The sequence below is a fragment of the Pteronotus mesoamericanus genome, unplaced genomic scaffold, assembly GCF_021234165.1.
Source record: "Pteronotus mesoamericanus isolate MK-2021 breed Mesoamerican mustached bat unplaced genomic scaffold, CSHL_Meso_final scaffold_174, whole genome shotgun sequence".
NCBI lineage: Eukaryota > Metazoa > Chordata > Mammalia > Chiroptera > Mormoopidae > Pteronotus > Pteronotus mesoamericanus.
The window spans coordinates 22,296,367-22,312,223 of NW_026555309.1; the positions used below are offsets into that span (position 1 = coordinate 22,296,367).

At 36.6% G+C, this 15,857-nt stretch overlaps 1 protein-coding gene across 19 annotated transcripts in view; it reads left to right on the top strand.

Annotated features, from left to right (window-relative positions):
* RIMS2 (regulating synaptic membrane exocytosis 2) overlaps nt 1-15,857 on the top strand; it is a 473,698-nt gene that overhangs the window by 434,785 nt on the left and 23,056 nt on the right. The window contains exon 1 of one of the 19 annotated variants that reach the window (XM_054590371.1): nt 10,265-10,689. The exons of the other annotated variants lie outside the window; for them this stretch is intronic. Within the exon in view, the coding sequence (XP_054446346.1) occupies nt 10,542-10,689 (148 nt within the window). The 5' untranslated portion in view covers nt 10,265-10,541. Of the gene's footprint in view, nt 1-10,264; nt 10,690-15,857 lie in introns of those variants that run through there. 19 annotated transcript variants of the gene reach the window in all.

Genomic DNA, 15,857 nt, shown 5'->3' on the forward strand with positions numbered 1-15,857 from the left:
GAACTCAGCATCACAGGTTTAAATGAAGATATTGGATTAAGACATTTTAAAAAATGCAAGATTTTACATTTCTAGTATATTTAATTAAGTGGCTAGAAAATTATACAGTTAATTTTTAATGTATCAGTGCTTTAAAAATAGCTATACTTATAGTACTCAACACTTCAGGTGATGAAAGCAAGAAATATTTTGATTTGCTTCCTAATGAGTGGAGGTGTGAAAGATGTATTTGAGTCATCATTTGCTTTGGTGAATCGGACAAGCTATAATTGCATTTTGTAGAACATTTTAAATATCAAAAAATGTAATCTGTGAATAATGATCTAGAATGCTAATGAAGAAAAATCAATTCTAAAAGCCACAATCCACAGTAATAGTAGTCAGATGATTCATTCACATTCACCACAGAAGCTGATTTTAGCAGTTTTAATTTAAAGGTACTTTCTTTTAAACAATAATTAAATAAGAATTAGAGTGTGCCTGTTGGTGATGAACAGCTCTTTTATCAGAATTTATTTGGATAAAATAGCAAACTAAGCCCTCATCATTGTGGTAAGCCCTGGAAATTCTAATAACATCAACAAAAAATAAAATCTCTGCCCTTAAGAAACTTAAATGCTTATGTATGTAAAGATGTAGTATCAGGTATCTTTTTTAAGAGACTATATAAATAATTCATCTTTGTTTAAACTGGAAGCATAATATACAACATTGATGTAGAAAAACCAGTTTTAAAACAGCAGAAGTAATTAGAAAATACCATTTGATTTATGGAAAATTACTTTGGAGTTAAAATTCTTTGATAAAAAGAAACATGGTTTATTGAGACAGCAAAATTGTATGAGATGTTAAAAATGGAGAATAGATCTACATAATGCTAAGTAAGTTATTTAAATTTTTAAAAAAGAGACTGGTGAAAGCTTTTGAAAGCAATGTAAAACTAAAGATTATAGGAGACTTAATTTATCTCAAAGCATATTATATTATTTTACCAAGGTGGCCATAATAAAATATGACAGACTGGGTAGCTTAAACAGAATACATTTAATTTCTCATGGTTTTGGAAGCTGAAAGATGGTAGATCAATGCCAGATAATCATAAAGAATAAATAATGTATCGGAGAAAAATAAAGATACTCCGAATTCTATCCCACAGTTTCCCTATATCCAAATGCTGGTAAATGATGATATTAGACTGCAAACAAACATTTTCAGAGAAAAGCTTTTTAAATGGTTTTGCCAAATTTTAAATATAATACATGTATTTGTGTATTTGGTTGCTTTTTAACTGTAGATCATACATCAAGACTTGAGGGTGTACCCCAGATGTCTTTTTACAATTTTTTGGTCAAGTCTGGGGAAGGAGGTTGGGATTTGAAATGCTACTTCATTATGAGGTTGAGTTGTAGGAGTTGCCAAACAGGAGAATCCAAGGTATAAAGCAATGGTCAAGGAGAAGCCTTACAAAATATTCCCTTACCTAGAACATGTACTGATTTGCCTTTCTTTGGAATTACTTGTATTTTTTAGAGTACCTCACTCTGACTGTTTTCCCAGGGGAATAGTCTTCTATTTTTTTTCCCCCTTTCTTTTCTTTTCTTTTTAGACCTGAGCTTCTCACCTTATTGTGGGAGTATAAATAAAATATATTATAATAGATGGAACCGTTTTGAATTGACTTTTAAGAGGGAAATATGTTTACTCTGTACTGTTTTTTTCTATTATGTTATTTCCTACATGAACTTCATATCCACAAGACAGATGTACTGTCACTATAAGACACTTTTTAACAGAGTGCCTTAGTGAGAGTCAGCTTATCATGAGTTGCTTGCTTTGCTTTCTAAGTTGGCCACTCTGCACACAATCTTCACTGGTTACCCAGTGCACTGAGCTGTGAATAGAACTACCTTCAGGCATCAGTTCACTTCTGCCCAAGCCAGGTGCTATTTGTCCTACATCTGTCTAAGATGAATGTTTTTCAAGGTTTTTGGTTGGGTTTTTTTTTTTTTTTTTTGCAAAATGCTATTTAAAATCTTGCAATTTTTAGTGCTTTGACAGAATCCATATTCTCTACTGCCTTTGGTTTTTAACAACTTTCAATGACTTTATTATAAATCTTATGCCTTCAGATAAAATGAAGAACAAGGTGCCTGCAACTTAAAAGTCAACTGGGCAGTTAAGTCAAGATATCTGTGAAAAACGTTAAATTTTCTAATTTTATGTTAGCAAGGTATCACGTACTATAAACAACGTATGAGGGAGGACCCCAAAAAATGAAATTTATTTATAAAAAATTGTATATTTATTTTTACATGTTTAAACTTTGGTTACCTCCAAAGTACTCTCCATTTGATGCAATACACCTATTGAGATGTTTTTTCCACTGCCCAAAATAGTTTTGGAACTCATAGATTTTGACACCTTTTAGTGCTTCTGCCATTTTTTGTTTCACCTATTCCACACTGGCAAAACATTCCCTTTGAGGACTTTTTTTCACCCAGGTAAATAAACAAAAAGAAGCCTCTAGAGACAAGATCGGGTGAACAGGGAGGGTGGGGCACGGGGGTCATGCCATTTTTGGTCAAAAACTGCCGAACACTCAGTGTGGTATGGACAGGTGCACTCAAAAATCACCTGTCATGAAATGGCCAAACGCATTGAAAGAGTCTTCAAAAAAAAAAAATCACTGACGCCAAACTCAGCTTCCCACAACAAGGCCAGCTGACACACTGACACAGATGGGTTCCTAGAACAGTCACCCAGAAGGGGAAGCCTGTACTACAAGGGGCCTGATCTCCAGAAGATAATTCCAGTCTTTTGGGTGTCCCTCATATAACCATTGCTATCCAACCAATCAATATATGATTCAGTTAAACAAAATGATAATAAAAGGAATTCTGTACTGCCATGTATATTGAAGTGAATACATAAAGCCTTGTCAGTAAAAAAATATAGAAGGAACAAGAGCAAGTAGGAACTAGGCTTAATTGGGGCTAAGGGAATCCCTCCGCTTTCCATGCAAACCTAATGTTCTTCCTGTCATGCTGTGGTATAAAGAGTAAATGAGCAGTGAATTAATAAATTAATAATGAATGAATAAAGCCGTTTAAATCATATACTTTTTATAAATATTTCATAGATATTGGCATTGGTACCCAAAACTTACATAAAATTTTTGGCTCTTGCTGTGTACAATGTACAGAATATTTACTCTCACAAAACCTTACAGTGCTGTTGATCTCATGATGCTATGTGAAGTTGCTACATGATATTCATCTAGAATTTCAAGGGAATTATAGTAGAAGAAATTTCTTTCTCTCAAGTGTTTGAGAATGCTCTTCTAACATTACTGTGAAGACCTTGTATAAGCTTATCTCACTGGTAGGAAGAATGGAACAGAATGTTGGAGAAGGGAGTTTTTCACATTTGAAAGTGACCCTTGCTACTAACACTTTCCTAGGGGACTGGAAAATGAAAGACCCTCGTGAGGGGCCCTGACCCTACCCAGGTCCAAAGATCCAGAAGAGGCATATATAGTGGTTATTATGGTCAGGTCAGAGAGACTTCTGTGTTCAGTTTCTTTCTCTCCTGTTTTCTGCCTACCAAACATTGTGCAGGTGTCTCTCTTCTTCTGTGAAGCCTTTTCTTAGCCCATCTAAGTGGAATTGTTCTCTCCCAATTTTACGTCACCAGAGTGCTTAGAATCTATCACAAATATGCTACTTACTCTACTATGTTGCATTTGCTTTTCTTGTCTGTTATCCTCCCTACTTCCTATTACCAGACTGAGCTCCCTGAAAGCCTAAGCCATGTCTTCTGCATATATTACCCAAAGGTCCTCGTAGTCTGACATGTGGTGCCCAATAAATAGCTCAATGAATGAGGAAATGAAGGAAAGTGTGAAGGCCATCATACATGAGGAAGGAAACTATCTGAATGACTGAACTACATTGATATTTCGTGCACCTCACTTTCCTTTTGTGCTAAAAAAGTTTCTCTACATGTCACTCTTTCTAGTCTGTCCACAGATTTGTAACTTATCTTTGGATCATGCTTGACCTTATTAGCATAATAGGTCATTTTATTTTGATGAGTATTTATTTTTGTTTTTCTTTGAAAATGGTATTTGACATGACTGTTTTAAAACTTGTATAGATGTATTTAGAAGGTATGAACATCCTTTCTCTAAATTTGGTATTTTTTATCCAAAATGTTTGGCTTATGATTAGTTTGACTCCATATCATTTTGGAAATATAATTTTGAGGATGGCCAACTACCAATAAATTACAAATTTCATGAATGTGTATTTACTATTTTCTCTGGAGGTTGAGGTCATGTGATTCTTTCTAAAGTCATATCTTTACACTGACTTTCTTTTTGTACACTGACTTCTAAAACTTCTTGAGGACATTATTAAAAATTTTGGATTCCTGGTGATAGCTACATGAAGATTTATATAAATATGCCAAATAATAAAGCCATGCTAAAAGTAAAAAGAACTACCATGCCAGAAGTTCCTTGTTACAGATGAAAGAACTGTTTTTATGGGCAGTCCCATTGCCATTGTTGGTATCAGGAGGTTGCCTTAAGCAGTGTCACTTAGTAGTTAAGAGTATTGTAACACCTGGATTTAAACCTTGGGTTTGCTACTTACAACATTGGACAATTATTTTATAATACTGGGCGTTAAAATCCTGATTTTATTTCTTAATAGGTTATATATGTGATTTTGGGCAGGAAACTAACTCTCAGTGTGCCTCAGTTTTCTCATTTATAAAATGAAGATGTTAATTATATTTATTTCATAGGATTGTGTGTTTATAAAATGAGTTGATGTATGTAAAGTTGTTTAGAAAAAAGCCTGGCCTATAGTAAGTAGGATGTAAGTTTAAATTATTCCACCAGCACATGAGATCCATGAGGGTTGCAGTCTTCATCCATTTTGTTCATTGTACCCTCAGTGGCGAGAATAGTGTCTTGCATGCAGTAGGCACTTAATATGTCTTTACTGAATTAATATGCATCACTTTTCTTGTCTGTAAAATGAGAAGTAGCTACTTAATAGGGTGTTTATGAAAATTAAATGAAGCAAAGTATATGAAGAATATAACATTAGCTGTCATCATTATCGTTATACATAAAGGGCCATAATTAATAATAGAATTCAAATATTAATTCTTTGCCTGTACTGTCTAGCTCTTCTGCTTTTAGGATTCATGACTTTGATCTTTAAAATTTTTCCCTTTTGTTCCTCAGTCAAATATTACCACTATTATTTAACCTGATCAATAAATTATTTTGCTTACTTCCACGGACATTTTCTGTTATAAGATAAAGGCAAATATGATAATAAATTTCATTACAGAAATAATCATTTAATCTTCCTTTTTATCTTTTCATACCCTAAACATCTTTTGATGTTGTCAACCTTTGTGAAAGTTTTTGGTTAACCAACTGCTAAAGTATAACATCTGCTATTCATCTTTAATTTTAAAATCTGTGTAAACAGCAAAAATACTTTTGAAAGCTGAAATTACAAAAGCTTACAGTTTATTTGCACCATATTGACATTAAACCAGGGATGGGAGAAAAGATTATATATTTTGAATTTTATATTCAAGTCAAGGATAATTCCCAAGACTATTAAGTAATTTTAGCAATTTGAAGTCAGTGTAAAAATCTTGACTACATGGATTTTAACTCTCATGACTTAAATGCAAAAATATCTTATTACAGCAAAAATATATAAATTTTGGGATTTTGAAACTTGGTTTGAATAAAACAAACCAAAACTATATCCAATGTAAGGAGGAATCGTCCAAAGTGGCAAAGGTATTGACATCATTGTGGAGACTGAGGTAGAGACAAATTCCCGTATTACCAAGAACAAATGTACATCAAGGGAAAGAAGCTGGTTCAATCTGCAGCATGGTTCTACAATCTACTCTGAGCAGCTCTTATCTTTTCCAGGAACCAGCCATTTCTGGGTTGATTGGAAAACACTAAATTGTGGCAGAATAACAAACAATAGGAGTACTTTTTCTATTTCTTTTTTAGCATATCCATGTCAGGACCTTACTATTTGCTTCTTCCCACTAGTTCTCAGAAGGACTGTCTTCCTCTTCTCTTCTCTTTGATAGTAGTTTGCATTCTCATCACATCACCTACATCATTTCTAGCTCAGAAAAGGGCAAGACTGCGAAAGGCACAACTATGTTCCTGACTGAACGGATCTGCAGCCTAGACCCTATGTAAATGCTTCACATAATGACCTTTTTGTGTGTTATCTTAAGTGACCAAGCCTCTATTTCAGAAATAAACTAATTTACCCTAGGTAAGCAAGTCATTTAATATTGTTGACTCTTTACTAGCTCACTCATAAAAAAGAAATAGTTATGACATTCTCAGGATTTACGTAAGAATTAAGTTGCATGATGGGTATGTTTCCTGTTCATCACATACAGCACTACGATAATACATGCAAGCTATCTCTATACATCTTTTCTTCAAAAAGATTATTTTTATATTCAATGGTAAAATCTTTTTTCAAGGCCACGTTTTACTTTTAGAAGGAAATTTGTTGTGTGTACTTATGACTCCCTTTTCTCTAATCTTTCAGTGAATAAGAAAGTTAAAAATAATTTGAATACTGCGGATTATAATGATACTAGAATTAATGAAACTATACAGTGGACCATCATTTGTGAGCTACATCCAAAACCATTTGAATGTATATTCTCATATGGAAGAATAACATTTCCAATCTTTTATCAGTAGTTCATATTTTATATGAATTTTAAAATTTATTTGGGAATGATAGTACTTAGAATGGAGTAAGGGATAATAAATAAACTTGGTAAAATATTTAAACCAGAAATATTATTTATATAATATTTATTATATATAAGAAAACAAAAGCATGGGATGAAAAAATGAACTGTAAATTTTCTCAACAGGTTCAGTATATTCCACAGGTTATTGAAGACTAGAGGTCTCTGGCCGTCATTGTGGTTCATCTCTCTGATACCTGTGTGTCAACGCTCTTCTTTTTCCTTAAAGCTCTTTTTCCTGAAATAAGGTGATTTTCTTCTGTCTTCTCAAGTTCTCCCTACTCCTCCTGTGCCATTCCTTCATCATTTACTGATATCTCTAAGGTCCTCACCATAGGGAAAAAACCTCAGAAAGCTTCCCAGGACAACCTTGTTCCAAAACTGCAAGAGAGAACCGATGCTCATGTAGAAATTGATGCATCTGGATTCCAGACTAATCTCTTTTTGGTGTATAAAACCAGGTCGTATCAAACCCGAGAAGGCAGGGCAAACAACTCAGGCATGACCGCTGATTCAGTTCTTAGGGGCCGTATCCCCATGCAGTCCCTGGAAACCCAAGATACTCCACTTCCAAAATGACTCTCAGCCCTCATTATCATGTCCCTGGATGCCAACTGAGCAGTCTGCAATCCTGGGCCAAATTGCTTTTCTGGGATTTCTCTATTCCAACCCCTCTTCCTTGATGCGTTCCTCTTGATCATAGCTCAGTAATCACGGGGGCACATGCACACACATGCAGACTTAATCATGAAACAGAAATACAACTGATGAGGAACTACGTGACTGTACTCTGATATTTTATTTCATTTCATTTTTAAAATGTTGATTAAAACCTAATAAGTTGTGGTCGTGACTCACTAAATCTTTTCTTTAATTAGGTGGCCAATAAGGAACTTTTAATTTCCAAAACTCTTTGATTCTCTTTCTTAAAATGAAAATTTTACTTTTATTCTCTGAATAAAAGCAATAAGGTATGAAAAAGCACTCATAGCATTCCTGGCTTTATCAGTGTTCTATTGAAATGCTGATATTTTAGGAAGGTGAATAATAAACAGAAAATTGAACTGAGATAGAGTTGTAGGAATGTTAATGAGAAAACACAAAGCCTCTCAGAAAAAAGAAGCAGAAAACGTGGATGATCCTGTCTAAGCAACCAAAAGTTGTTATGTGATGGTAATCTTGTCTGCACTGAAAGCTGACTAATTTTTATAAAGATTTGAGAGGATTATTAGTTGTATGCATTTTTTTTTTTTTTTTACCTTCTAAGTCGTGATGTCCAATGGCCAAAATCGTTAACGCACGTAGAAAGCCATGTGTGATCTGTTTGCATCTCAGCCTCTTATTTCTATAATCTCCTATCCTCACTACAGCTACCCTGGTCTCAGCTGTTCCACAGACACACCAGTGTCACACCTTATGGCCATTGCGCTGAAGGTTCTCTGCCTCAGTCACTCTCTTCCTCACATGGCTGAATGGCTAACTTCCTCAACTTGTATTTATTTATTTTTAGAGAGAGAGGGGAAGGGAAGGAGAAAGAGAGAGAGAAAAATATCAATGTGTGGTTGCCTCTCAACATGCCGCCACTGGGGACCTGGCCTGCTACCCAGGCATGTGCTTTGACTGGGAATTGAACTGCGACTCTTTGGCTCACAGGCCAGGGCTCAGTCCCCTGAGCCACCAGCCAGGGCACTTCCTCAACTTCTTGAAACCTCTGTTCAGATGTAGTAAATGAGGCCCGCTCTGACAGCCCTTTATATTTTTTAAAATTTTATGTATTTATATTTTTGACGGTAGTTGGTATTGTTTTATTTATTTTTTACTGTATTTTTTCCATTGCCTTTTATCCTGCCTATACCCTCTTCCACCTCCACCTACCTCCTGCCCTTCCTGCAGCCACCACACTGTTGTGGAGTCCATGAGTTCTTTCTCTTTTTTTCTTTTTTGCTCTATCCTGCCAGCCCGCCCCTCACCCCCACCCCCGAGCCCCGGAGCTGTCAGCCTGCTGTGTATCTATGAGTCTGTCTCTATTTTGATTGTTAATTCAGTTTGTTTATTAGATTCCACATATAAGTGAAATCGCATGTAATTGTCTTTCTCTAACTGGCTTATTTCACTTAGCATAATGTTCTCCAGGTCCATCCATGCTGACAGCCCTTTTTTATATTGCAGACTGTCCCATACCCCTTAAATTAAAAATTTTCCATTAACATTGATCCCCTTTTTAACACTATATAATTTACTGATTTATTGTGTCTCTCCCCCTAATAGAATGTAAGTTCCCAGGGATTTTTTTTCTGCTTTGATCACTGTTGTGTCCTGTTTACAAATGTACCTGGCATATTCTAGGAGCTTAATTAATATTAATTGATGAGTGTTTGAATCTCTCAGTATATCGAGCAAAGAACTGTACATGTATACTACTCAGGAAACTCATTGTATGAAAGAATCATTTTAGATTATATAGTTTACATTCTGCAAAATACTTTGAAATCCCCTATTACACATATCCAGCATTCAAGCTCTGATGTGGTTACAACTGGGATCATTGCACGCTACTTTGTCACCTCTCACTAGACAGGAAACAGAGTGAATGACTGGTTTGTCTAAAGTTACAAAAAAAGTGGGGCAGTCTTCTGACTCCTCTTAAAATGGAATTATGGTTGCTTTACGTTCTGGGGTAGAGATTTGTAGTTCGCAGAATGGGACATGTTATTTCACTTAATAAACTGTTTTGTTTCTGGTATGTCTGTGTTGCTTCCAAATTTATGTTAAGAAAATGTTACCTTATGTTTAGATGTTAAAGCATTAGGGGAGTTCAGTGTCATTCTTAGCAACACGGGTAGCAGATTATTTAATGCATTAAGAATGCATTAGAAATTCATGAAATGAAAGCAAAGTTGATAAATACCATAGTACTTTTTATTGCTGGTGCTTTTTCAGGCTCTTGATGGTTTAAAAAAAACTTTTTTCCCTTCTGTTGACTTTCTGTCCTTTTAATAAAGGAAGGGTAAAAATGAAAGCTATAATTCTGAGCTTTTGTGGAACTTGTTCAAAACTGGGAAACCTTTGTGTAATGATTTGGGGGGGAATTTCAGTATTTCCGGGCTATGCTTAAAGAGTGTTAATATGGTATGTGAAACTGAGGAAAGGGAAAGTGACTATCGAAACTGCGCCTGTTCTATTGCCCATCTGTGATGCCTAAAGTAATTGCATCGAATTAATCACAATGTTTGGCCTTAACCACGCGCGGGAGGAAGAAGCGGACAAAGCAGGAGCTCATCCGGCCAGAGTAGCCCAGAGCCCGCGGTGCGCCACCGCCACCTCCCCCACCCCACCCCGCTTCGGCTGCTGATTGGCGGGGACCACAGCATCAGCAGCATCTCCCTACGAGCGGGGGGCGGCGAGACTCCAGCAGCCACAGCCTCCCGGATACTCAGCTTCCTCCTGGCCAGACCTCGGACTTTGACTGCGAGCAACCGCGTCCTCGCCCGCCACGGCTTTGGTCTCCTCTTCCTAGCCCCGTCCCAACAAAGTGGAGGTCCCGGCTGCCAAGAAAGGCACTTCTGGTCTGGGCCGGGCCAGGGAGGCAGGGGTCAAAACCCCAGGGTCTCGCGGCACCATCTCCGCCTCTGGCACGCAGCGGTCGCCGCGCCCCAGCTGCCAAGACGCCTCGTATCTTGTACCGCGGGAAAAGCGGGACTTCGTCCAAGATGGGCCGGCAGGGCTTGGGGGGCGCCGGCGCAGCGGGGCGCTCCATGCAGCGCTCCCAGAGCCGGAGCAGCCTCTCCGCCTCCTTCGAGGCACTGGCCGGCTACTTTCCCTGCATGAACTCCCTGGAGGAGGAGGAGGAGGAAGGAGGTGAGATTGTAGTTGGCATTTCCGTCGGTTTATATCATAAAAGTCAGTGGTTGGAGGGTGGGCCAGGGGAGACCGGTAAATAGAAGTGTCCCTGCCCCCTGCACTCTCTGGGACAGTGCTGGGGGCGCCCCCAGAGCGCGCCAGCTAAGCCTAAGAAGTTCTGGCCATTGGTAGTTTGGAAAGCTCCGCAGGCGCCGACTTGGGAACCGCTTTCCTAGTGAAGTTCAATTGTCAAGTCCTTGGAAGTTGAATGAGGTTGTATACTGGTGGGAGGCAGGCGGCGCCTGCTCGGTGCACCCCACTTAGGCTTTGTTTACCGCAGTCTTGGTATTAGCACTTATCCCCGAGGACGGAAATGCTCAAAAATTAAAGATAGCAGCAAAACTTTGAAAGAGCAGCCTCAGCTGTGAAAACTCAAGAACCAGATGAGGGGGAGGAGTGGCACAATGGACAGGTCAAAGGTTGACAATACTAAAGGCAGTTTTTGCTGTGGAGACTTGGAACTTTGTTCCCTGGTTAATGCATCTGACCATTGGTCGTCGATCTCTGGTGTTTTAGCGATCCCTTTATAATTAAGCTAATGAGAAAAACAGGGAAGGGGACTTAACTGTTTTAAACTTCACGAAGTGGTTTCAAGTCATCATAAGTTTTTTTCATGTAAGGTTTAACAACTAACTAAAAATATAATTGGTCGATCGAAGTAAGAATTGACTGCTGAATAATAGCGTCCCAACATTTGAGATGCTGTTTATTAATTTATTGATATGCTCAGTTGTAAATTATGTTCATCTTTACCCATAAATACAGAACAGGGTATTTATCATCACCATGTAAACTCTATTATTGTACATGATAGGATTTATTTTCCTTTTTTGTGTGTGTGTGACCTCTTATCAAGAAATCTGTAGTGAGTCCTGATTTGGAAGATACTACTACCTGCTCTGAGAACAGGTAGAAATAAAGTTTTTCTCTATTTTATCCAATGGGAAACAATGAAGTGAAAGATGGAGGATTAAGAATAGTATGTCTGAAAGTGGACTTAAGAATAATTTGCTAGTTAGAACTATCCAAGTTTCTTCTAGCTTACTGTTGCAATATCAGTTTGCTATAGATCAATACAGGTTTAATACTAGGGTATTTTGCGAAACATGATTTTATATTTTTATACTAATCCTTTGCTGTTCTTGTACGCTTACATTTCACTTATTTTCTATAATTAAATGTTAAAAATTCAGAAAATATAAACAAGAAATTATAAAATCAAGTTGGGTAAATGGTTATAATTGTAGCTAAAATGTTCAGTATTGATTATTAGCGAGGCACTGTTCTAAGAACTTGACATGTATTTACTCTCTTAGGCCCACAATAACCTTATGAAGCAGTATATGCTTATATTACTCCCATTTCACAAATGAGGATACTGAGAGAGAGGTTCAGAAACTTGCCCAAGGGTACCCAAATAGTAGGTACGAGTTAGCACTTGAATGCAGGAAGTCAACAACACAAACTGCACTTGATCTAAGGCTATATACTACATTATTACTTACACATACTTGGCTACAATCAGACACCTAGTAAGAGGTAAAGCTAGAACTTAAACCTAGATGTGCCTGAAAATGCATATTTAAGTAAGACACATTATTATAGACTCATTTCTCCATTTTTATTTTTGTACCAGGTCTTCAGTCTTGAGTTTGCTTCAGGTATACTATTATCATTCTTCCTTAAGTTGTAATTAGAATTGGTGGATTTACAAAGAAAGTATCATTCTAAAAGCCTTTTTTGAGGCAAGAAAAGTTTATATAAATGTGAAGGTTTTTCAAAATTTAAAGTATGCATTTGTTTAACCTTGGCTCCTACAGACTCTTCCCAAAGGAAATTCCTACAGCTACACATGGATAAATTGGAACAGGTTTCTGTCCAGATACAGCTCCTTGAGTGGCCAAGACAAAATGTTCCATAAGGAAGCCAGCATTTTTTAAATGAAATATATAGGTCTTTACAGGTAACTAGAGAGGAGGCACTGCCCATAAATGAGAGGTCTTTCCACTGTCGTTGTACAGCCAAGAGAAGAAATCCTAACTTTCTTTTCTGATTTTGCAATACTCCTACCACCCTTAAAAGTCCTGAGATTTTTTAGGGTATTTCAACATACCCTACAGAGTTGTAAATGTTAGAAATCACTAGCCTGGAGTGGCACTTCTCTACAGGTTTTTTCCTATTGCGATACCCACAGAGGACACATGAAGTTCATGAGGGTAACATACTCTCATGAGCCTACTCAAGGATATGATGTTATAACTGTGAAACCCATTCTAATTAAAAAAGGAAATCCATCATAACAGATGAAAATCACACTGATTGAGAACAACTTGTCTAATAAGCAAAGTGGCCTAATAACCAGTGTGATTTGACTAAATCAACTGACCAGTTTAGTAAGCCAGTCTGGTTTTAAAGTTAGTCTATTTTTTCTTTTCAGAAACAGTACAGTAGCTAAATAATCTCAAATGTACTCTGTCTTCCAGTTCCATGTTCTCATTTCATTCTTGTACAATGTATTGAGACATTGTACAATGGAAGAAATGTCAAGAAATTTATTGAGAGACCATGTTCTTTTCATTAATTTGTTCATGGAGAAATATTTACTGAGGTTGTCGTATGTGTTAGGAGCTATGGTAGTCCCTAAAGTAAGTTGATATGCTCCCTACCCCCTTAGAGTTTACCACCTAATGAAGACAAGTATTAGTAGATGTAACTATGTAATTATAACTGCTCAAGCGTTAGGAAGGTGAAGTACAGACTACAATAACGGATGATAAGAAAGCCTAATTTAGGAGTTAGAGAAAGGTGCCCTGAGAAAGTGAGAATTAAACATGAATTCAGGTGTCAGTGATAGATCTCTGCCTCTCACGGGCCTCCTGCACACCTCTGAAAACAACTTGCCCAGAGTCCTCAGCTATTAAGTGGTCGGGCTATGATCTATGCCCATAATCTGGTTCTAGAATTTATAATCCTAACTGCTGTGGGTATTATTACTTCATTATTGTACTAGATTTTCTGAATAATATGCTATATTCTTAAAAAAACAAATACAATAATAATAGTTACCATTTACTGAACACCTTCTATGTGCCCCATTTCTTTGACTTTATAATAATTATTCAAGGAAGTTATTATTTCCATCATTTTACACATGTGAAAGCTGAGGCTTAGAGAAGTTGAACATGGCCATGGGTTATAGACCTCAATGGGCTGACTTCTATGAGGCTGACTAGGGCATTCCTGTAGGCAAAATAATTTGTGGTTGTTGATGGTCTTTGTAGCACCTGTTTGTAGGCTTGCAGTTTTTTTCTTCATATAATTTAATTTGTGGCTTTCTTATTCTTGAATATATTCCAGACAACTTTTCTCCTAATCTCTAAGTATTTTTTAAAATAAAATTAATAATAATAATACTTCACTGTATTTAACAGTTTGTTTACTGATTTTATCATTGAATCCTAAATGGTGTTATCTTTACTATATAAACTACTTAGCCCAAACATTGAATATATTTCTCTAATGTAGATTATTACAGTATATAGAGGTTTAAAACATTACAGGTAATTCTGAGAAAGAAGGAACCATTTCAAGGAAAAAGCTACCATTCTTAGTAAGAGAAGCAACCCCACAACTTCCCTCCCATAGACTCGGTATGATCATATAATGTAGGAAAATGGCACATTTCCTAATACTTGATAGGTCTGGTTTCTCACAGACTATCTTAATGCTACCTGTGGTTCTGGGCTAGCTATTCTTAATTAGTTATGTACATATAATTTGTGATGAATTTGATTTGCTTGATTTTATGGCCTGCCTTTGTAAAAATTAATTAAATAATTTATTTTTAATTGTTGGCACTGTTACAGATGCCTCCCATTTTCCCACTTGCTCTCCTTCAACTCAGACACCCCTCCCCCACCCTGGCCTTCACCATATTGTTGTCTGTGTCCGTGGGCCATGCATATATGTTCTTTGGCTAATCTCTACCCCCCCCATTCAAGATCTGTCAGTCCGTTCCATATATGTCTGCTTCTGGTTTTATTTTGTGTGTCAGTTTTGTTTTGTTTTTTTGCTTAAAATATGGCTTGGCAATCAAACAGAACAGATCCTATCAACTTATACTTAACTGAATAAATTAACTCATTTAATTTTTTTTTTACATGCCACTAGCTTGAAAATTAAATTAAAAGAAAATCATCAAAGAAACAGAAAGATTTGAAAAATCACCAGAAAAACTGAGGAAAGTTTCCTTGCATGTGATCATAAAGCTATGAGGAATTACTATAATAGGAACTAAATAGGCTATACTAAAAAGACCTATTTAATTCTCCCCCACTCTTTGAGGGGCTGTGGAACCAATAAGAAGAATATAACAGACATCTCATTCTAAGCTTGTGTATCATAAGTAATATGATTAATACTTAATGAGTAGCCCTATTTGATTAAAATGGAGCTTAACACTTTGCCCATGTTTTATTAGAATACAAAATTTCCCATACACTAAAGTGTAACCCTCCTAAGAACAGACATCATTCCCGGTAAAGTAGGTATCTTGTATCTATTAATAATAACCACATAGTGTCTCACCATTCTTTGCAAGCTGAATATCAGTATAACTGTCAAGATGCAATATCCATTATATTTATACTGACTTTAAGTTACATGTGAGCTGGACTTTTTAAAAGTCAGTGATCATAGGTTTGCAAATTGTCACAATACCGGAAGTGGGGGCAGGGCATGGATAGACAGTTATAATCTATATATATATCTTTTATTAGGGGATTTTTTTTCCTAGATTATGGTTGATTGTGTGTGATAAAGGATTTCATGATGAGTCCATACCATATTCAACAATAGCACAGTGTTTGTATATTAGATTTACATTCTAGACAGATAAGGTGAGGCAAAAGGTTTTGGAGCTAAAGAAAATAAATGAAGTAACATTTCACTCAGAGTGCTTATCATATATTTCCTTTTTAATCTAAACTTCAGAATCTTCACTGTCAAGTGCGCTGACAGTGCCCTTAAAGTAATTTAAAACTTTATTGCAAAGCTCAAGGTAAACTCCAGTTTGCTTTCATCCTTCAGAATATCCACTAAATTCAAAACTGGTAATGGGAACCACC